At 36.6% G+C, this 22,031-nt stretch overlaps 1 protein-coding gene across 2 annotated transcripts in view; it reads left to right on the top strand.

Moving 5' to 3' along the window:
* LOC139962438 (activating signal cointegrator 1 complex subunit 3-like) overlaps positions 1–22,031 on the top strand; it is a 43,236-nt gene that overhangs the window by 14,269 nt on the left and 6,936 nt on the right. For both annotated transcript variants that reach the window (XM_071962380.1, XM_071962381.1), the window contains exons 15-36: positions 598–822; positions 1,692–1,811; positions 2,847–3,098; positions 3,887–4,063; positions 4,732–4,957; positions 5,673–5,926; positions 6,429–6,597; positions 7,477–7,568; positions 8,295–8,423; positions 8,671–8,756; positions 11,184–11,350; positions 11,931–12,076; positions 12,376–12,496; positions 12,775–12,917; positions 14,260–14,397; positions 15,330–15,450; positions 15,821–15,953; positions 17,531–17,656; positions 19,608–19,719; positions 20,585–20,719; positions 21,469–21,524; positions 21,781–21,949. In XM_071962380.1, the coding sequence (XP_071818481.1) occupies positions 598–822; positions 1,692–1,811; positions 2,847–3,098; positions 3,887–4,063; positions 4,732–4,957; positions 5,673–5,926; positions 6,429–6,597; positions 7,477–7,568; positions 8,295–8,423; positions 8,671–8,756; positions 11,184–11,350; positions 11,931–12,076; positions 12,376–12,496; positions 12,775–12,917; positions 14,260–14,397; positions 15,330–15,450; positions 15,821–15,953; positions 17,531–17,656; positions 19,608–19,719; positions 20,585–20,719; positions 21,469–21,524; positions 21,781–21,949 (3,297 nt within the window). The remainder of the gene's footprint in view (positions 1–597; positions 823–1,691; positions 1,812–2,846; positions 3,099–3,886; positions 4,064–4,731; positions 4,958–5,672; positions 5,927–6,428; positions 6,598–7,476; positions 7,569–8,294; positions 8,424–8,670; positions 8,757–11,183; positions 11,351–11,930; positions 12,077–12,375; positions 12,497–12,774; positions 12,918–14,259; positions 14,398–15,329; positions 15,451–15,820; positions 15,954–17,530; positions 17,657–19,607; positions 19,720–20,584; positions 20,720–21,468; positions 21,525–21,780; positions 21,950–22,031) is intronic.

Raw genomic sequence — 22,031 nt, 5'->3', positions numbered from 1 at the left:
AAATCCATAGCCTTTAGCAATCGTGGTCGTTAACATCGTAGCAAGAACGAGCCAAAATGTTGACACGTTAATGCAAGAAGTATGACCAAAATGTCTGAAATTAGTGGATGTTTCATAACTGTCTTCCAAGGACATGCTTTACTGGTTGAAGTGCAATCGTTTTACTGAAACATATTAATTATCAGTAATGTGCAATGTAAATGGGGTAGAGTAGGCTGTCAAACAAGCTAATTAGTTGTGTTGGTTAAATTGGACCACATTTAATTAAATTTCAGCAGAGTTCAGAGTGTTTAAATAGAAATGGTTCATTGTACCTCCTGAAATACAGGAGACATTTGCAAGAAAACATTAGGAATAATTTGTATAGTTGTTGTCAGACAATGAACATTGACTGTAGTAGGCCACAAAAATAATCATCTTTATCCTTCACTTGACCTTTTAATTTTTGTAATTTTTTTGGATCTCTCTTCACATGTCTTTTATCTTCTCCCAGAACATTTTAAAATCTGCTTACTTTTCTACAACAAATCTAATCATTTTGATGTTATTTTGTATTCTTTTCCTAATTCTTCTTTGCAATCATCATTTGTTCTACAGGGTACCCAGATTTATGACGCCAACAAGGGTGCATTTAAAGATCTGGGAATTTTAGACGTGATGCAAATCTTTGGACGTGCAGGTCGGCCTCAGTTTGACACTTTTGGCGAGGGTACGATCATCACCACCCACGATAGGTTGTCAAAGTACTTGGCGCTGATGACCAGACAGAACCCAATCGAAAGCCAGTTCCAATCAAGATTAGCGGATAACCTGAATGCTGAGGTAAAATAATCAATATTTTCAAGTCATAAAGGCGGTTGATTTATTCTCTTCCAGCATCATCCAAATAAATCAACATAAAAACATACACTGTTGATTTGTAACATTTAATAGTGTTTAATTGCAGATGTTTATTGCTTTGAAAATATTGTTTTCTATTAAAAAAGAAGGAAAAAGGAAATGAATGGTAGTTTCAACTCAGGTCTATAAAATATTCCCTGGTTATTATTGTGCTGTAGTTCTGCTATTGTAATGAATTGTGCAATGTATCTCAGCATTCTTTGGCGTTTATTACCCTTCTATGCTAGTTTGCTGTGCTCTGTTGTAACTGCACAAATTACAACATGCATCTATGCGCAGTTATCATATATGCAATACTAAATATTGATGACCGAATAGCAGATTCAGATAATCCTGGTTTTTACTGTGTATTCTGATAAAATTAATGATCATGGTGGGTATTTCAGCAGAGAATTACAATTCTGATGATGAACTTGAGCTATGAACTATTTAACATTATTTTAAAGTTTAGGAAGCCCTTTCAATTCTTTGCCGTCTCTTGTCTGTAAATATTACGCTCAATTGTCAATTTTTTTAGCATGCTGAAAAAACTGCTTAAAGCTTCCCAAACTAGTTTCTGGTCAGTTCTGCCTCTCTGAGAAGTTTACCCAGTTGTCGGTCAGAATTAAATTAGACAATTGGTAATTACCAGATGCACTGATTAACTTTAAGTGAGTTCTTATCCTCACATGACTCTCATGAAGTTTATATCTTCTCCTGTTTTTTAGTAGACCAAAAGTTTGTCAGGAGTTGCTGATACATTTATGTTACATATTCTTTGTTTCTTGTGTGTTCTTTTTGGTTCTTTTTAGATCTCTTTGGGAACTGTGTGTAATGTGGAAGAGGCTGTGAAGTGGTTGAGTTATACCTACTTTTATGTTAGGATGCAACTGAACCCACTAGTCTATGGAATCACCTACCAACAGGGCCAGGTAAGCATTTCACAATACTTCCTCTAGATGCACAGAATCTACTCAACAGAAGAAGAAGAAAAAATATTTTTATAAAACACTCAACTTGACTATATAAAAATCATGTGATTGTAGGTCACTGGAAATGGTTGTAATTTCACATAAAAAAAGAAAAAAGAGAGCACCAGACGTTGGTGTTATTTCTTCCTCTTTGTGTATTTTTCATGTCAACTTTGGTAGCCTAAAATACATATACCAAAACGGACATTGATACCAATGCTTATTATTCAAATAAAAGTGTTGCATAATTGTACCATTTATTAGTCTGCTATTCTGACATACTCATAAGAAATGCTTGTGTATTGCAAATGTTATTCAGCTTGCTGTGATTTCTGTCCATCTGCAAGGCTGCTTGTCAGTTGCGTTTCTTGATCAAACCCGTAAATGTTTGAGGAGAGATGAACCAGTGGGAGGCGACTTGATAGAATGAGATAGTAAACAAGACATCAGAAAGCAAAGGCAGTACACTAAACCAAAAAAACAATGCAATACAGGAAGGATGAATAACAAATTAAAAATAAGGCTGAAGAGGATACACCATCAACCCTGAATCAGAGGAGTTAATTTGCATTATGCCCAATTCTTGGCTCCAATATTCTCCCATACCAAGGAAGAGTAGAATGCCTTTATGATAGGATTTGAACCTTTTTATTCACCACTGTTTCTGCTAAAACCTTTCCCCATTACGAGCATCCCTGTTACCGCCCCCCCACCCCCTGCCTGCTCTTCTTATGATGGATTAAGATGTGCTCCGAGTACTCTCTGAGTATTCTATCTGGTTCGAATAGTTTTAGAGAACCTTAGCAAGTAAGTGCACAAAATTGTACCTACTGTATGGATATTACTTTTGTTTAACATGCCTTTGTCTTTATGCCAGTTGTATACAGTAGAGAGCTATAGAGGGCACCGGGAAAAGACCCTCTGTTCTTAAGCAGGATGGCATACACCTCTTTAAGTCAATGATCAGAACAAGTTTTCTTTTAATCACGTTCATAGGATGATCCTGATTTGTTGAAACACCGGACAGAACTGATCATGGTCGCTGCGAGAAATCTGGACAAAGCAGAGATGATCCGTTTCGTGGAACGTACCGGCGATCTACACGCAACGGACAAAGGCCGTATCGCCAGCAATTATTACATCACGTACGCCACAATCGAGACGTTTAATGAGAAATTCCGTGCCGTGATGCACGAGGCCGAAGTCTTCTCCATGGTTTCATTGGCTGAAGAGTTTGAACAAATCAAGGTGAGAAGATGAAATTGTTTAAAAGCCAATTTTCAAAATTAAAAAAGAAATATAATAAACGTAATGTAAATTTTTTTAGAAAATCTAGAAATTTGTTAACTAACTCTAGATTGTAGTTTGCCTATTATGATGCAAGTTTCATTTCCCATAAAGGAAATGGTCCAGCCAGCAAATTTATTTTGCAAAGAGTAAATTATTGTCTGTGTTTTACCATTCTATTTGTTGTGATAAATTACCCTGTTTGAGGGTCATCTGGCCCAGTTTACCTTACAGAATTTATTTGACTGTCCTTTCCATTCCCATTCCTTTTCGTTACAATGTGACCCAGATCACCTTACATGATTTATTTCTTTCCATTTCATCCTCTTTCACTACAAATTTTCAGAATAATTAAAAAACCCTGAAACCCAAATGGACAATCCCCTCTTCAAAAATACTCTTGCAGCCCTTCGTTCGGTCGAAGACCTAACCACACTTTGTTTCTGTTTTATCGATTTGATTTAATTTCTGGTTTTCCATGAAAGGTTCGAGAGGACGGGATGGTAGAGTTAGACATGCATCAAAAATACTCTAGCAGCCCTTCGGTCAGTCGAAGACCTAACCGCACTTTCTATTTGTTTTATCGATTTGACTTAATTTCTGATGTTCCATAACAGGTTCGAGAGGACGAGATGGTAGAGTTAGACAGGCATCAATAATACTCTTGCAGCCCTTCGGTCAGTTGAAGACCTAACCACACTTTCTTTTTGTTTGATCGATTTGACTTAATTTCTGATGTTTCATTAAAGGTTCGAGAGGATGAGATGGTAGAGTTAGACAGGCATCATATGGATGACTGTGCAGTACAAGCCACGGGAGGCACAGAGAACACCCAGGGAAAAGTCAACATCCTCTTACAGAGTTTCATATCCAGAAGTTTCATCGATAGCTTCTCCCTGGTCTCCGATTCTGCTTACGTCGCTCAGGTTAGTAGATTACACAATTCTAATATCCTAATCACGGTTCTCACCAAACCATTTTTAACCGGGCAGTGCGACCGGTCTGAATTTGATTTTGAAAATGTTGTACCCTGTTTGACAGTTGAGCGCCTGGTGTTAAAATCGTAATGAATAATCAATAGACTAGTCAAACCCCAAATTTGGCGAGAACGTTGTGTTTGTATTTCCGACACATATGAATTTTCACTGGAGATTTCATCATTGAAATAAAGATGTTGGCAGGACTACCTCATGGAAAGTTATAGAAGCTGGTCTCCATGTTGATACTTTGAGAAGACACAAGTGGGAGGAGAGGGGAGGAGAGGGAGAGGGGGAGGGGGAGGGAGGAGGGGGGCAGAGGATGCAACAAGGGAGTGATGAAGAAGGTGATGCATCGATGAAGAGAATTGCAACACATGACTTCAATGGCGTACAGGTTGTTTTAATGGATGATAATAAAAAGTGACATTCATCAAATATCAAAAGTGTTATAGATATGCAACCTGCACTGTTAGCCGTCTGTTTTAATGGTCCACAATATATGTCAAAAGTAATTTTGTGCCTGAAGTCACCCTTTATTAGCATTCTTTGGTACTTGTATCAGTTTTTCCCTTGCTCTAAACTGCCATGATATCATTTCTTTCAATCTTTCACAGAATGCCGGTCGCATCATGAGAGCACTATTTGAAGTCGCTCTGAAGAATGGCTGGCCTCTGGCCACATCGTTACTCCTGAAACTGACCAAGATGATCGACAGACGCATCTGGGACTTTGAAAACCCTCTGCGACAGTTTCCACACTTGGGTGAAGAAATCTTGCGAAAGTTGGACGAATCGAGACATACGGTTGACCGTCTCAGGGACATGCCAGCCAAAGAAATTGGTGAGAGGCTTTTTTTTTCTTTTTTCCTTTTTTTGGGCAATTTGATTTAAATTTTTTGATGATTTAGAGACATTGCTGGACATGGTTCAAGTTAAAGTAAGTCTTTCATAATAGATATTGTCAAACAGATAGCAAACTTGACAATCTAAACCATTTACGATCACCACAGTTAAGTAGCAGATTATCACACCATTACAGTGTGCTTCTATCCTTCCCAAACTTGCTCTTTGAATGAGCAGAAAATTACACAATGGGACTCGACTGCCCATGTATGTAGTAGAAAGTTATGAAAGAAGAGATTAATATTAATATTTAGGATCATACTGACTAGCTTATATCATCATTCCTTTAGCCATTTATAAAGCAGCAATCAATAAATTTTACACATTTTAAAGGTGAATATATCTTGAAAACCAGGAATAGTTGTGGAAACTTTACTAGCACTCAAACTTTCTGATTTTGTTGGCCCATGACTTTTTTAGATCAAATTTCCAATTCTAATCATTTGCTTCAAATAAACTACCCAATGGGGTGAATTGCGATTTTACACACATTATATACCGGAGCTTTGTCACAAAAGTGGTCGAATGTTCCTTTTTGAACTGTCGGATGTGATCAATATTGGAAAAAGTCATAATTTTGTTTAATAATTTTGATTTTGAAGTCTAGTTGTAACCTAACGTGACTGTGGTTGTAAACGGTATTTCCTCGACAGGACACCTGATTCGACATGTCCGAAAGGGTGAATCGGTGAAACAAGCAGTGGACCAATTACCCTCCATTGAACTCGAAGCAACTCTCCAACCAATCACTCGCACTGTGATGAAAGTTTCTCTCACCATCACACCCGATTTCAAATGGAACGATCGTGTCCATGGCAACGTGTCCGAATCTTGGTGGATCTGGGTGGAGGACCCAGAGAACAATCATATATACCATTCAGAATACTTCATTCTGCAAAAGAAGCAGGTGATAATTAGTCAGTAGTACTTAGCTTTAAATCATCTTATTGTATAGAGTTTGGTTAAAATTTTGTTATTATTTATTCGACACTATAGTCGTGTTAAGGTACAGTTCTTTTGTAGCTTGGCTGCTTCAGTTTGTTTTTGAATGTAGGGTGAACAGGTTTTTGATCTGCTCATTGGTTTACTCCAGAAGAGAGCTCTAATTATTGCATGAAATAAGTTGTTGTCTTTCTACTTATTCGCCATGTACACTGTCCAGTCTTAAAATTTTAAACAGTAAGTTTAGGTCGAAATTTGTATTAATGAAATATACTTTGTTAATCCATCACTTTAATTTTTACAATGATGGTCCCTATTTAAGAAATAGCTATTGTTTATGTACGAAAACGCAAAAATTTGTACATTGATTTCAAAGTTTGAATAAAAGATGGCCCCCAAAAAAAAAGATTGGTCAAACAAAAATTCCCTGTGAAATGTAACATTTCTTGTTTTTCTAATTTTCACAGGTAATTAATCAGGAACCCCAGTCTTTGGTTTTTACCATTCCTCTGTTTGAGCCTCTGCCATCTCAATATTACGTCAAAGCCGTTTCCGAGAGATGGTTAGGCTCGGAGACCGTTCATCCGTTATCCTTCCAGCATCTCATTCTCCCGGAGAGACATCCGCCTCACACAGGTAAGGACCACGCTCTCGTCCTCTCTCTGCGATTCAATCGTTGTGTAGGTGTACAATGTTTTCATGTTTGCTAATAGTAGTTGTACCAGACGTCATTGTCTTAAACTCCAAAAGTCACAAAGTAAGATTAATATTTGGCATAACTTTTTTTTTCTAATAGGGTTGTGAATGAGTGGAATGGTTTGCCTGAGAAAGTTGTACTTGCAAAGTAGTGTGAATGGGTTTAAGAATGTATTGGACAAGCACTTTAAACATTGTAATCGGGTCTGAGTGCTTGTGTCTTCAGTTTTTCTTTCTCTCCTATAGGATCCTTGATGGGGACTTGAGTGTCCCTCCTGGTCCTTTTTTTCTACTACACTAAACTAAACTAAATGTTAATAAAACAAGATTTGTAACCAAGCGGCAGATATCTGAAACATGGATAACTCTTTGAGAAGCAGAAAGAGTATTATGTAAAACAGACTCAATTTGAAAGTCTGATTTGCAAACAGCTCTTGTAACTTCACCAATCGGGATGAAGATTCATTACTCTTTGGAAGGACGGACGGATAGTCCGACAAATGAAGGGCTTATGCACAATCACTATGTAGTGGACAACACAAGACTTGCACGGCTTTGCTGAAAGCAAACTATAAATTATAATAGATCAATATTAAAACTTCTTTTGTTGGAAATGTCACTCATTTGTATATTTTGTACATTTGAATAGAGGTTTTGATGTATGTTTTAATGTTAATTGTGGTTAAAGCTAAATCAGTGTCATTTAAAAAATGTTTTTTTTTAAAGCAGTGAAGAAGTTGTTGTCTTTGACAGTCAATATTTTTTTGAATGTTTTCTTCATTTAGGATAATTACTATTATTATTTTATTTTTCATTCAGAGCTGTTGGATTTGACACCACTCCCAATCACAGCACTGCAGAATATCAACTATGAGAGATTGTACAAATACACTCATTTCAACCCTGTACAGGTAAAGACATTTGACCTCTTAACCATTTAAAAATGTCAAAAGGAGAACAAAAATGAGAACATGATCCGATCCGTTATTGGCAAAAATATTGTGATTCATGCTTTTGTCTGTATTTAATAATGATGTGAAGTTTGTTTCCCAAGGACCTAAACTCTGGAATTCACTCCCTGATAATGTTATTAAATGTCCCTCAAAGACTACTTTTGAAAGTTCCCCTTAAACACCATCTGCATACCAAACATCTGTGATTCATAGTTTCTTGGTTCTGTTTTAGCCATTTTCATCATAAATACCTGTGACCCATTTCTTTGTATTTTTTCACTTTCACTTTCTCTCTCTTGTTTCATTGTTTCATATTTAGATGTATTTGTAGAGGGGGGTGTTCACGTTTATAAGCTACTCTCCAAGCTTCTTGTGGGTACTCCTCAGTCTCTTACTCTCTAAAATGATCATGGTCTCTGTATTATTATTATTATTAGAATGAATGAATGAATTGTTGGATGAATGAATGAATGAAATGTTGGATGGAAAATACATTTCTTGGATTCAAAAAAAATGTGAGCTTTGGTAATCATTTCTACAGTATTGTGTGGTACAGCTGCAAATTTTATTTGATGTGATTTTCATATAGTTTGCCTAAATCATTTTGTTATCTGATTTAAAGTGTTAATCAGGAACTAACTCAGCTTCTCTGTCAATTTTTGTTACTTTTGGTTAACTTGATAGACCCAGATATTCCATACCTTGTACCACACAAACTACAACGTGTTGCTTGGAGCTCCCACCGGCTCGGGGAAGACAGTCGCTGCAGAGATTGCCATGTTTAGGGTCTTCAACGAACAACCTAAGAGCAAGGTCAGTAAATCTGACAAGAATGACACATATACATCCTATGAGGTTACCCCAACTTAACATCATTTTCAGAAGATGTACATTAATATAATTTCCATTGCTTTTTGGGAGGGAGGGGGGAGGGGGAGGGGGAAGGGGAGGGGGAGGGGGAGGGAGAGGGAGATAAACATTTTCAAAGGTTAGGAAAAGCTGGTATATACATATTGGTAAAAACACTACAGATTTGTTGTTTGCATTTGGTTTACTTCAGATTGTCTACATCGCACCGTTGAAGGCCTTAGTCAGGGAGAGGATTACAGACTGGAAAGTCCGGTTGGAGCAATCTCTCAACAAAGTGTAAGATGAAGCTGAACTTGAAAACTGTATTCTAGTAGGAGTATCTGATTATGTAAATCATTCTAGCTTGAAAATTAACATAAATTGACAGTTAAAGACAGGTGCATAGACAGTTGTTTTTTATCCAATGGTGCAATGGGGAGAGTTGGGGAGGGAGGTGAGGGGGGTGGGGATTGTTGTTCTCAGAGTTAGTCACTGCATTTACTGGTTATTCTTTTCACTTTTGCTTGAAACCATCTCTTTGGCTCGATTTGTGGACAGGGAGTTGTAGGCAGTTGTGTCAGACTAACACCTCATTGCTGCATGGTCTTGGAACATTCAATTAAATTCTATGTTATTTTAAACCATTGCAACAGATATAAGACTAGACTATGTGACTACATACCGTAGTAATGATGTGCAAACATGACAATTACAATGTATATAGATATATACAGAATGGTTGGGGAGATTCACTGGAATAGTTTCTTTTTGTGAACCTCTGTTTATCCTTGGACTATTTGGGGCTTAATATGATCTATTTATTTATTTCTATTTGTAAACATCAGACATAAACACTGCTGCATCACAAACCCATCCGCATTAGATAACAATGTGAAACAGAATAGTCTTGTTTGTAAGTATTGGGTCAGTTTAGAACAACATGATTACTGGAACTTTCTCTGCCATTAGCTATCATGTTTACCTCCTCCTGTTTATGTTGTTTCACATGCTCCTTTTAGCTCTCATAGTACATTTAAAAGGTTTCAAACGGTTTTAGTGAAAGTAGTGTTTTAGAAGAAGGGGAAAAGGTTTGCTGTTTAAGTCCGGTCTAAATCATTTGGGATCATATCCAAGTACATCACTGTCTGATTCTATATTCTTTGGGATCATATCCAAGTACATTACTGTCCGATTGTAGATTCTTTGGGATCATATCCAAATACATCACTGTCTGATTATATATTCTTTGGGATCATATCCAAGTACATCACTGTCTGATTGATATTCTTTGGGATCTTATACAAGTACATCACTGTCTGATTTTATATTCTTAGGGATCGTATCCAAGTACATCACTGTCTGATTATATATTCATTGGGATCATATCCAATTACATCACTGTCTGATAATGAATTCTTTAGGATCATATACAAGTACATCACTGTCTGATTATATATTCTTTGGGATCGTATCCAAGTACATCACTGTCTGATTGATAATCTTTTGGATCTTATACAAGTACATCACTGTCTGATTATATATTCTTTGGGATCATATACAAGTACATCATTGTCTGATTTTATATTCTTTGGGATCATATCCAAGTACATCACTGTCTGATTCTATATTCTTTGGGATCGTATCCAAGTACATCACTGTCTGATTGATATTCTTTGGGATCATATCCAAGTACGTCACTGTCTGATTATATATTCATTGGGATCATATCCAATTACATCACTGTCTGATAATGAATTCTTTAGGATCATATACAAGTACATCACTGTCCGATTATATATTCTTTGGGATCGTATCCAAGTACATCACTGTCTGATTGATATTCTTTGGGATCTTATACAAGTACATCACTGTCTGATTATATATTCTTTGGGATCGTATCCAAGTACATCACTGTCTGATTATATATTCTTTGGGATCTTATACAAGTACATCACTGTCTGATTATATATTCTTTGGGATCATATACAAGTACATCATTGTCTGATTTTATATTCTTTGGGATCATATACAAGTACATCACTGTCTGATTATATATTCTTTGGGATCATATCCAAGTACATCACTGTCTGATTGTATATTCTTTGGGATCATATCCAAGTACATCACTGTCCGATTTTATATTCTTTGGGATCATATCCAATTACATCACTGTCTGATTCTATTTTCTTTGGGATCATATCCAAGTACATCACTGTCTAATTATATATTCTTTAGGATCATATCCAAGTACATCACTGTCTGATTATATATTCTTTAGGATCATATCCAATTACATCACTGTCTGATTCTATTTTCTTTGTGATCATATCCAAGTACATTACTGTCCGATTATATATTCTTTGGGATCATATCCAAGTACATCACTGTCTGATAATGAATTCTTTAGGATCATATACAAGTACATTACTGTCCGATTGTAGATTCTTTGTGATCATATCAAAATACATCACTGTCTGATTATATATTCTTTGGGATCATATCCAAGTACATCACTGTCTGATTGATATTCTTTGGGATCATATCCAATTACATCACTGTCTGATTCTATTTTCTTTGTGATCATATCCAAGTACATTACTGTCCGATTATATATTCTTTAGGATCATATCCAAGTACATCACTGTCTGATTATATATTCTTTAGGATCATATACAAGTACATCACTGTCTGATTCTACATTCTTTGTTTGCTTTCGTTGATTAGTGTCGTTGAACTGACCGGAGATGTCGCTCCAGATATCCGTGCAATAGCGAAAGCAGATGTCATCGTCACGACGCCGGAGAAGTGGGACGGTGTCAGTAGAAGCTGGCAGACCAGGAATTATGTCCAGGCAGTCTCTGTTTTGATTATCGATGAAATTCATCTCCTAGGTAGGAGCAGATTGTCTCTCTCTTTCCTATCTTGCTGCCTTTGACACCAGGCAGCACAATCGTTTTGCTCAACAGCCTCATTAGAGAAAAAGAAAACTGCACATTAAAAAACTGAAAAAGATATTTGAAAGTCCCTTATGATGTCAGAACCTTGTACTGATCCATTGATAACTACTATTCATTACTTACTGTTTTTTACACAAATTTTCAGGCAGTGGCTTCATGTTTACTCGCCTTTTGATAAATTTTGCCTTGTGCTCTTATTATTCGTGACATCACATCCTCAACTTAAAGAAATTACCATGCACCTTCAATGCTATGTCTCCACACTGTCACTGTGAGGAAAATTAAAAATGGCGGACACTTTACAATTTACTTGTGATGTGATATAACTTTGAAGAAATTTACGTTCTTTCCTACATTTTAAATGCATATGTATTTACTATCGTAGATTGGGACCTACAGATTCCTATCTTTTGAAATAAGTCTAGATTGTGAAATTTGGCTTTTTTAGGTTTTGTAGACTAATTAATTTTTACATATGTCCATTGCACTCTTTTTACTACTCTCCTTCCAATAGGCGATGACAGAGGTCCAGTCTTGGAGGTAATTGTCTCAAGAACCAACTTCATTTCTTCGCATACTTCGAAACGTGTTCGTGTGATCGGTCTGTCTACCGCCCTCGCCAATGCCCAGGATTTAGCGGATTGGCTCGGAATCAAGCAGGTAAGAATCGGCACACTCTTCCCATGCTTCATCAAGATTCAAATATGGAATTGTAAGTACTACATGGGAGGTAGAAGGGGAGGGGTAGGGGGTTCAAGAGAGACAGATGGCATTCTGAAAGGAATGAGGAAGGGGTGTAGAAGGGGAAACAGTGGAATCCATTAGGAGGCAGTTTGTGTTCAAGTTAACATGTGAGAACTTGATTGTGTTTGGCCGTTTGGAAAGTAGATATCTGTTATTTAATATCACCCAATGAGAAGACTTAAATTTCCATCATTATTTATTTCTGCATCATCTAGGTTGGACTATTCAACTTTCGACCTCAGGTACGTCCAGTGCCGTTGGACGTTCACATCTCGGGGTTTCCTGGCAAACATTATTGTCCACGTATGGCCACAATGAACAAACCAACATTCCAAGGTGAGCCATAGTTTTTAAGAGGGAGGACATTTTAAGTTAAATAGGGACAATGTTTTGAAAATGTTTTCACATTTTAATGGAACCGATTCTCTAAATAAAAGTCTGAACTTGGCAATATTCTCACTACATTTCCCCTGTATGGATTTAAGCTTGAAGTTGCACATAGAATCTACATTGCACTAGTCCGTTGATATTACCTGGTTTTTTGACAAATCCATTACAAGACGATCTTATATTCCTTTTCCCTTTGTGCTTTCCTTTTCATCTCTGTGATACAGCTATCAAGGTTCATTCACCAATCAAACCAGTTTTAATATTTGTGTCGTCGAGAAGACAGACAAGATTGACAGCTCTGGATCTAATTGCCTTCCTAGCTGCCGAGAATGATCCTAAAATGTGGCTCCATATGGACGAGACCGAGGTAAATACCATTCGCAAGTAATAGCTTAGTATGTATGTATTGTATGTGTTTTAGATCCTCCTGCAAGCAGGCACTCACGAAAAAGCCATCATTGGCATATCAAAGCCGCAAGCTGACCTAAGTCGGTCTCTTACATTCATATTTAACGTCCATGATTATGAATTGTCAATTGTCAACAACTCTGTGACTGGACGACATACATTACTCTTGGAGTGACTCGAACCTTAGTTATTTCTATCTGATCCATATTTCTTCATATAAGTGTGGGTTTACTTCCTGTGGATAATTATTGTGCTTCATGAACCAGGTGGTCAGGGTTTGCGGGCAAAGGACCAGACATTATCAAGATCTCACTGTACCTAGATTATAAAAGCAATGTTCAGGATAATCTGGTAGGGTAATCAAGGCCTAAGGTCTTAGGGGCCAACGTACCCAATCAGTGCAAGATTGGGACCCATCTTTTTTTGGCCCGGGCAGGATAGAAAATCCATTGGTGGCCCTGTGTGTGTTCTGACAGACTCCCATATGTAGAATGGAAGCCCTAAGCCAAATATCGTCACTTAAATGTTCACATTGAAGTATACAAGGTTGTGTGGAGTAACATCCTGTGTGCATATCACACAGGTAAGAAATGTGTAGCAATTGCTACCCATATAAATGGTAATTCTGTAACTGTGAAGGGTTTAACACCTTTAGCATCCCTGGTTAAAGTCAGATTAAACTATCGTTGATGTTGTAGTTTAAAAGTGATTTGCAATGATAGAAAGGTCACCTGCTCTATAGTGAATTTCTCTGTTTTGCTCAAGTCCATGTTAGTTTCCATCAAAATATGAAATAATAACTCAGAAACTGTTCAAAGTGATTCACAACTTTATTTTGATGTCCATTCTGTTGCAATGTTTAAGTGTAAAAGTATAAAAGTAAGTTTGCCTGACGTTTTGATCCTCTGCAGGATTTTCTTCAGAGGCTAATTTTAATTTTAATTTAATTTGTAATGTTTTATGGATAGAGACCCATCAATACTAACAGTTGCTTGAATCATCCTTGAAACTGCTCAGAAAAGTTAACTAAATTTTTAACTGAATTGACCTTTTTCAGTGTTTTTTATCCATGACTTTGACAATGACCGTGACTTTGTTCATTTAAGAAAAAGGGGAATCATTATGTATGGACTTTGTCTTTTGTTTTAAACCTACTTTTGGTGCACTTGCTGCAGTCGTTGTTGTAACCTTAAATGGGTGTGTAGAACCAGAATCCATCTCACATTAGACGTCTTTCTTTTGTTGCTGTTTGCCTTGTTGTTTAGCAAGTATTATATAAATGATGTCATTTCCTTGTTTAGATGGATCACATTATTGATACAGTGAGAGAAACCAACCTGAAACTGACTCTAGCATTTGGGATTGGAATCCATCACGCTGGATTACACGAACGAGATAGACGTACGACGGAGGAGCTGTTTGTAAACCAGAAAATCCAGGTTAGTTCCTCACCTTAAAAGAACAGTATAGATACTTGCACTTTTGTTTAAGATATGCCCCCCCCCCCCCGCCCCCCCCACAAAGGACATAAACATACACCTAAATATATGCTGTTTCAGATTTAGGAAAAACAAAAACACTGGATATATATTTAACATGTAATGTACATGGTAATGGTGTCATGTTTTCACACACAAAAACCTAGGCTGGTTTGCATTGCCAGTAGAGCCCTGTTAGGCTATGTGTCAAACTATGAGACCTCAAATAAACTTTAACTGTCAACATTAGTGGTAAGTGAATATACAAATCTAATACCTCTATTCAACTTTGATGGATCGGGATTCTGAAGTGTCAAAAAAAAATATTGTTTCTTGAAAAAGTGATGATTTTTAGAAATATTCAGTTCTCTTTATCAAGAAAGGGAAGAAGACTTGGGAAACCTCAAGCTAGTCACGAGGAAAGGATCCAGGAAACTATTTTATTTTTAAAATCATTTGATTTCTTACTGATAAATGAGAACAATGTTGGTTTAAAGAAACTGTAGGAGGTTTAAGACATCATTGGCTTGCCATACCAAGAATATAAATCCAAGACCTCCACTTAGAATCCATGCAATGTATAATCGATAAATTTTCAGTACAGAAGGGTTCTTATGTAAAGAGAAAAATAATGATAGATTACATTTAGAAAGGAGATTTGAAAAGTTGAGAAGTGAGTGGCTTGTTATAGTTTCTCTTAAAATCCTGACGATTGTCAGTGCAACGATGTGTAGGTTGCGACTAGCGTACCAAAGGATTGTGATATCAAGTTTGAGTCCGAGTCATAATTTGTTTGTCATTTCAGAGCACTTTTATATCGACATGAGAAATTCACAACTTGAATGATTAAGAACGAATTAAATACTCACCTAATAGAAATATTTGTTTTTCAGGTTTTGATAGCCACTAGTACATTGGCATGGGGAGTCAACTTTCCAGCTCACCTGGTGGTTGTCAAGGGAACAGAGTTTTATGACGGCAAGACCAAGAGATATGTGGATTTCCCCATCACAGGTTCGTACCTGTGGGAAATGTCAATTTTTTGCACTTTTTCACGTCAAGGCCTCGGATGGCCCAAAACATCTATTTTGGAAGCAAGGCAATCTGGTGTTTATTTCGATAACTCCAAATAATTTTGTGGATAAACTTGTCCTGCAGTTTGAGTATTTTACTAATATCCAAAGGTTGTTTTAGAAATGCATACGTACTTTGATAGATGCTTCTAAATTCTGTCACATTTGGAACAAGAAAGAAGTTTTGTATTTTGCCATATTTTTCTTCTACCATATCTTAAAGTTTGTCTTTATGTTATTCTCGTCTTGTCTTCTTTCTCCAATTCCTTCCGATAATCTGTTGAAATATGATTTTTTTTTTCCCTTCTTAGATGTGTTACAGATGATGGGAAGAGCAGGGCGCCCTCAATTTGATGACCAAGGCACAGCGGTCATCCTCGTACACGACATTAAGAAACATTTCTACAAGAAATTCCTCTACGAGCCGTTTCCAGTAGAATCAAAGTAAGTTTATAGCAGATAGTGATATTGCTTCCCTGACATCAAAAGTTGTTCTACATCAAAAATATTGCATTTTGGATGACAAGCCTATTAATGCTTTTAACATATAAGGACATTGTGTCAGTTCAGCAACTGAAAGCTAAAATATTTATTGTAAACTAATCTTTAACCTTTTATTCAAGCAGTTACCCTTGCCTACATTTGCTAAGGCAAATATGGCCAAACATGAAATACTTTTATTTTACAAGCAAAATGATAACCAGTTGCAATTAATGAAAAATTTCAAAACAAACTTTTGGAGAAGGAATTGAAAGAAATCAGTCATTTGGATTTGAAAAATTGCCAGGAGGAGTAAAGAGCCTGTTGCTCTATAAACTGAGCCGTAAAGACTTTAGCTACTCTTCTGATTTAACAAGGATGACGAGGAGTATAGAGCCTGTTGCTCTATAAACTGAGCTGTAAAGACTTTAACTACTCTTCTGATTTAACAAGGATGACAAGGAGTATAGAGCATGTTGCTCTATAAACTGAGCTGTAAAGACTTTAACTACTCTTCTGACTTAACAAGGATGACGAGGAGTATAGAGCATGTTGCTCTATAGACTGAGCTGTAAAGACTTTAGCTACTCTTCTGATTTAACAAGGATGACGAGGAGTATAGAGCCTGTTGCTCTATAAACTGAGCTGTAAAGACTTTAACTACTCTTCTGATTTAACAAGGATGACGAGGAGTATAGAGCATGTTGCTCTATAAACTGAGCTGTAAAGACTTTAACTACTCTTCTGACTTAACAAGGATGACAAGGAGTATAGAGCCTGTTGCTCTATAAACTGAGCTGTAAAGACTTTAGCTACTCTTCTGATTTAACAAGGATGACAATCAAATATCAGTTTTGCAAAATGAGATAAGTATTTGTTTAGTTTGATGCATCAGTGTCCTAACAGCTCCTTAGTACCTCAAGCAAGTAATTGTATCTGTTTGAATAATGTTCATTTTTGTTACTTCTGCAATTCTGTCAGAAGAGATATACTTATCCCTAGCCTTAGAATATCAACCTCAAGGTAAAAGTGTTATTAAGTAGGTAGGTAGTGATCTGTCTAGTTACCACATTGATGTATGGTTGTGGGTGAGAGCTGAGTGTTGTTGTTTAAGTGAAAAAAGCAATGGATATCCAGGCTAGAGTCCTCACCCAATCAATAGGATGTGTCCTTGGGCAAGGCAAGTTGTCTTCATTGCCTGTCTTCACCCAGGTTGTAAGTAAATGGAAACCTTGTAAATATAGTTGCATTCCCTGGTTTGTGGCTGCACCCTGTGGGAGGCCCCCAGGGGGACACAGAGTTTGCTCGCTGTAGTGTCATGGTGAGAGACTGTTTTGAATTGTGCACACTTGGGTGTTTGTTATGACAAGTTACCAATGACCAGGTGTTTCAACTGTTTCAAAAGTCATGTGGGTAGTTCCAAATTATACACACCCGAACTGCCTGGGAGTACACTAGGGTTGTATGATGAAAGGGACTAGCTATCTTTCTGCTACTGATGCAGGAAGTAAACATCTTGTCTGTTTTGTGTTTTTTGCTAGCCTCCTTGATGTCCTGGCAGAGCATCTGAATGCAGAAATTGTGGCTGGAACCATTAATTCTAAACAAGATGCCTTGGACTACATCACATGGACTTACTTCTTCAGGAGACTGGTCATGAATCCCTCGTAAGTTTACTGACCAGGTAGCGCATTGAAAATGATATCATTTACAAAATGCGTAGCTTGGATCAACCCCAACTTTTTGGTTTGTGACTTGTATGTGTTCGATTCAATGCACTTCACAACAGCAATTCAAAGCAAGCAACACACAGTGTAAACAATAAAACAAATGTAACGTTATGCAGATGAAGTAAGCTAAACACTCTAGTGGGTTTGATACTCCCTGATGAAGAAGTGAAGATAAGAAGATGTTATGGAACAGAATTAGAAAAAACAAAGGAAACAGTTGAAAGAAAGTTAGGAATACAAAGAGTTTAACCTAACCCTTTCTTTTACAAATTCAACCCACCACTTCCCTGAAAAGTGCAACCCACCCCTCACCTTACAATTACAACCAACCCCTTGCCTTACAAGTGCAATCCACTCTTTCCCTTGCAACTGCGAAAGTACAAAAGCTCTTAGCAAACAGAGTAACGCTCATGTAAGGTTGTCAGAGGTCAAAGGCTGATGTCTTATATGGCAAGAAGCCCACTAGAAGTCTGTTTTGTTTTGAAAGTTTTGATTGCTTTCTGTCATATTACAGAATGTTAACTTCATTCATAGCAGTGTATATCAAAGGTCATATCTAACTTATATTTGCTTGAGAACAAGTTCAAAACAGGTTACTAGTTTGATCTAACATTTTATTTGATCAAAGAAAGGTTTAAAGTCTCCTTTTTGATTGATACAAAGTCCAAACCATTTCAATAAATTAGATTAGATTTCATGAGTTTCTTTCACTTTGGCGTTATGCCAAGGCAATAAAGACATATCTTACACAGCAAGCTGCAGTTATGTTTTTACAATTTTCTCAATCAAGTTTATAGCTTAATGGTTGAGTCATAGTATGTGGAATATTTGAATCGTATGTTAAACCTGTATGAACTTCTTGTGAAGAAAACATCTCTTCTTGTCGACTGAACCTCTTTTACAAAGCTGTACAGAGAGTACGAAACAAAGTGAAGCACAAATAGGTATATTTGTAAGCTTTAGGAAAACTACAGCCTTGAAATTTGGGAGACAAATTGTGCCTTGTTTGTTGTCATTTTGGACTTGTTGCTTGCTATAAAACTGGTGGATTAGTGCATGGGATGTGAGTTGTAATAGTTTTGAGACTCATTTATGCTAAAGCTTGGACAGAAAATAGATAAATTGTTGTACTGCGTCATTCTTGGAAACATTGATGAAAATCACCATTGCTAGATGTGTGACATTGTTTTCAAAACACGTACAGTACACTTTACATGTTTTTATTTCACCCGTTTGGAATCTTTTTATTTGCATGGTATTCATATCTTTGCAGCAGCCTCAGCATTCACAGTGTTTGTTCTAGTTACACATGCTTATGTACGTAGAAGGTTGGCACTGTCAGCATTGCTAATTGTTTGGAATTACTGCATAGCTTCGTTTCAAAAGGAATTAATAATAAAGATATTTAATCAATTCAATTGATGTAAAAGTTATTTTATTTTGATTGAAAACATCTACCTTTAGTCTAGACAGTACAGTTATTTCACAGCTCATGTAACAAGACCTTCATAGCATTAGATAGTAGGGCTATTATGTTATGCTATGTTTTTTTTATATTCAGCAGTTGCTAAGGTGATTATGTTTTAAATGGTGTATTTTTACAACAGTTGTACCTAGGCCTAGTGTTATTTACAGTATGATGTAGTATGTTCATTCTGTCAGTAGTTGCTATGGTGCATTTTTATAGCAGTTATACCTACAGTAAGCCTAGTGTTATTATTTACAGTATGGTGTAGTATGTCCATTCTGTCATTGGTTGCTATGGTGCATTTTAACAGCATTTGCTACAAACTAAAGCATTTATCATTTTCACTGAAAAGCAAGCAATGCTGACAAGATTTGATGCACATTTCTTTCTTTCTTCTGTTATTATTTTGATTTTCTGCAGTTATTATAGCTTAGAAGACACAGAACACACCAGTGTCAATACATTCCTGTCACAACTAGTGGAAAAGTCAGTCGTCGACCTGGGGTACGCTTACTGTCTGGAAATTGGTGAAGTAAGTTTCAAGGCTAAGGGGATGTGCTGATTGTGAGAAGATATTTAATAGCACTTTGATATAAATAAAACATTGGTCTGCTGGAAAAAATCTTTTGATGGGTTTTGTAAACCTATAAATTCAAAACACAAAATTGAACGTGCATTTGTGTTATTAAAATCATTATTGCACCACTGACAAAAGTATGCCCTTTAAAATTATCAGGACAAAACTCTGGATGATTATTTGGAATAAAGTTTTGTTGGACTTTATGGAAGCTTGCTCAGTTAAATTCATGCTGTCAAACAAAGTTGGATTGTTAGGTTTGGTCTAAACACTTGGCAAATTCAAAGAATAGCTTTGTGGTCGTTAAATATTGTGATGAGTTACGACTAACATGAAATTTGGAAAATTCTACCTACAGCTGTGAAAGAATAACAAAACTTTGTAGCCCAAAATTGTTTATCAATCTGTCGATGAAATGTGTGGAAGGAACAAATTTGAAATTGCTTGAGAATATTTTTATGTTTGTTGAACAACCAGAAAAATAGAAATTAGAAAGTTTATGCATCAAACGGTGCTTCCTTCCGAGTCATATATAAAGACTATAAATTAGTTCTATATTTCGTTCTAAGCATCAGGTTGTGGTACAGAATACTTTTAAATTTGGGTGTGACATTGGAAACTGGGAGGGTGAGGCTGTGCACATTCCCACACCTCCTGGGTCCACCCCGAGTATTCTAGTTTTCCCGAACTGAATTTAAAATCCAGCAACTTTTGCATCAGGCTAGTAAACTTAATGTCAGATTTCGTAAATGACTTCATTAAGTTTTGATAGCTCGATCTAAGTTTTCTTTTCTTACCATTCTTCTTCTTCGATCCTTAGGATAACAGAACATTAATGACCACCACCTTGGGCAGGATTGCATCATATTACTATCTTCATCACCAAACAGTAAAGATGTTTAGAGACAGCATGGGGTCCGATTGTTCTATATCAGATCTTTTACATGTTTTATCGGTGAGTCAAACTTACAGAAATAAAATTTGACCCAGCGCCTTGTAACCACATTCTGAACATTTTGTCTTTGTTTTGATTGGGTTTTTAGAGCTGTACTCTCCTCAAGCTTGTCACATGGTTGTAATTCTATATTCAGCATTACTTGTGTATGCTAGCTGGTATGAACTTGAAAGTTAGTTGTTCACGCTGTTGCTGCCTTTAGAGTTAAAACTCACAATGACACTTAAAGGCATTGAAGACTCGCCCCAAACCCCGTGCCGCGCTCTGAAAAGTGCCGCGCTCTGAAAAAGTTAACTCTCCGTTGCTTGCAAGTGAAGTTTTCTGCTTGTCGCTACAAAATGCAGACAGTAATGAAACGTGATACCTTGTTATCTTTAGCTGGACCTGAGATGTCCATCGCTGTATCGTTTGTACACTGTGCTGTGGGTATTAACCACAGCTGTATGTATAGATGGTGGTGCCTAACACTTCTGTTACACCTCATTCGAAAGTAGGTCAGATTACCGGCATTAGATGTTTCTTTTTGCGCATGTCTTCACACCATTTAAATCTCTCTCACATGTTAAATCAGGAAGGTCCATCTCATTTGGTTAAATGCAATTATTTTCTTCTACCCTCCGTTAAAATCACTCTTCCCTTTTCCGAGCTATAAATCTATAAGATTAAAGTTATTACCTATTCTACAGAATCCATGTGACTCTCATAGAAAGTGAGAAAATGGTACATTGATATTTTTTTTTTTTTTTCAGGATGCTCATGAATATCAAGATTTGCCAGTAAGACATAATGAAGATTCAACCAACAGGTGATCAATATAAAATATTAAAAATGAAACTCAAAACAATATTTTGACCATTTTTTTCAAGCAGCATTTTTAGTTGGAATTGATACATATTTTAATGCTAGTTCCTAGTAAAATCTCATAACAAAGTATTGATTAAATTTTTTTTTTTTTTTAAATTTGCTTAAAAATAATGACTTGTAGCTGTATAGTACATTAATGTCTACATTGAATGTATGTTTGATGCCAATGATTTCTTTTGTTTCGTTTATGATATCAGTACCCTTGCAAGTAAGTTACCTCTACCAGTCAATGAACATACCTATGACAACCCCCACACCAAGACGCACCTCCTGCTACAGGCTCACTTCAGCAGAGAACAGCTTCCAATGAGCGACTACCTCACCGACACCAAATCTGTCTTGGACCAGGCTATTAGAGTTCTTCAGGTAGGGGAAGAATTTGTCGTACCAGAAAAGCCATTAATATCTAACATGAAAGATATCAAACTTACGGACTGCTGTATAATAC

This window comes from Apostichopus japonicus, chromosome 21 (assembly GCF_037975245.1).
Source record: "Apostichopus japonicus isolate 1M-3 chromosome 21, ASM3797524v1, whole genome shotgun sequence".
NCBI lineage: Eukaryota > Metazoa > Echinodermata > Holothuroidea > Aspidochirotida > Stichopodidae > Apostichopus > Apostichopus japonicus.
Note: the sequence above shows the minus strand (reverse complement) of the source record. Positions and strands in the feature narration are given on the sequence as shown.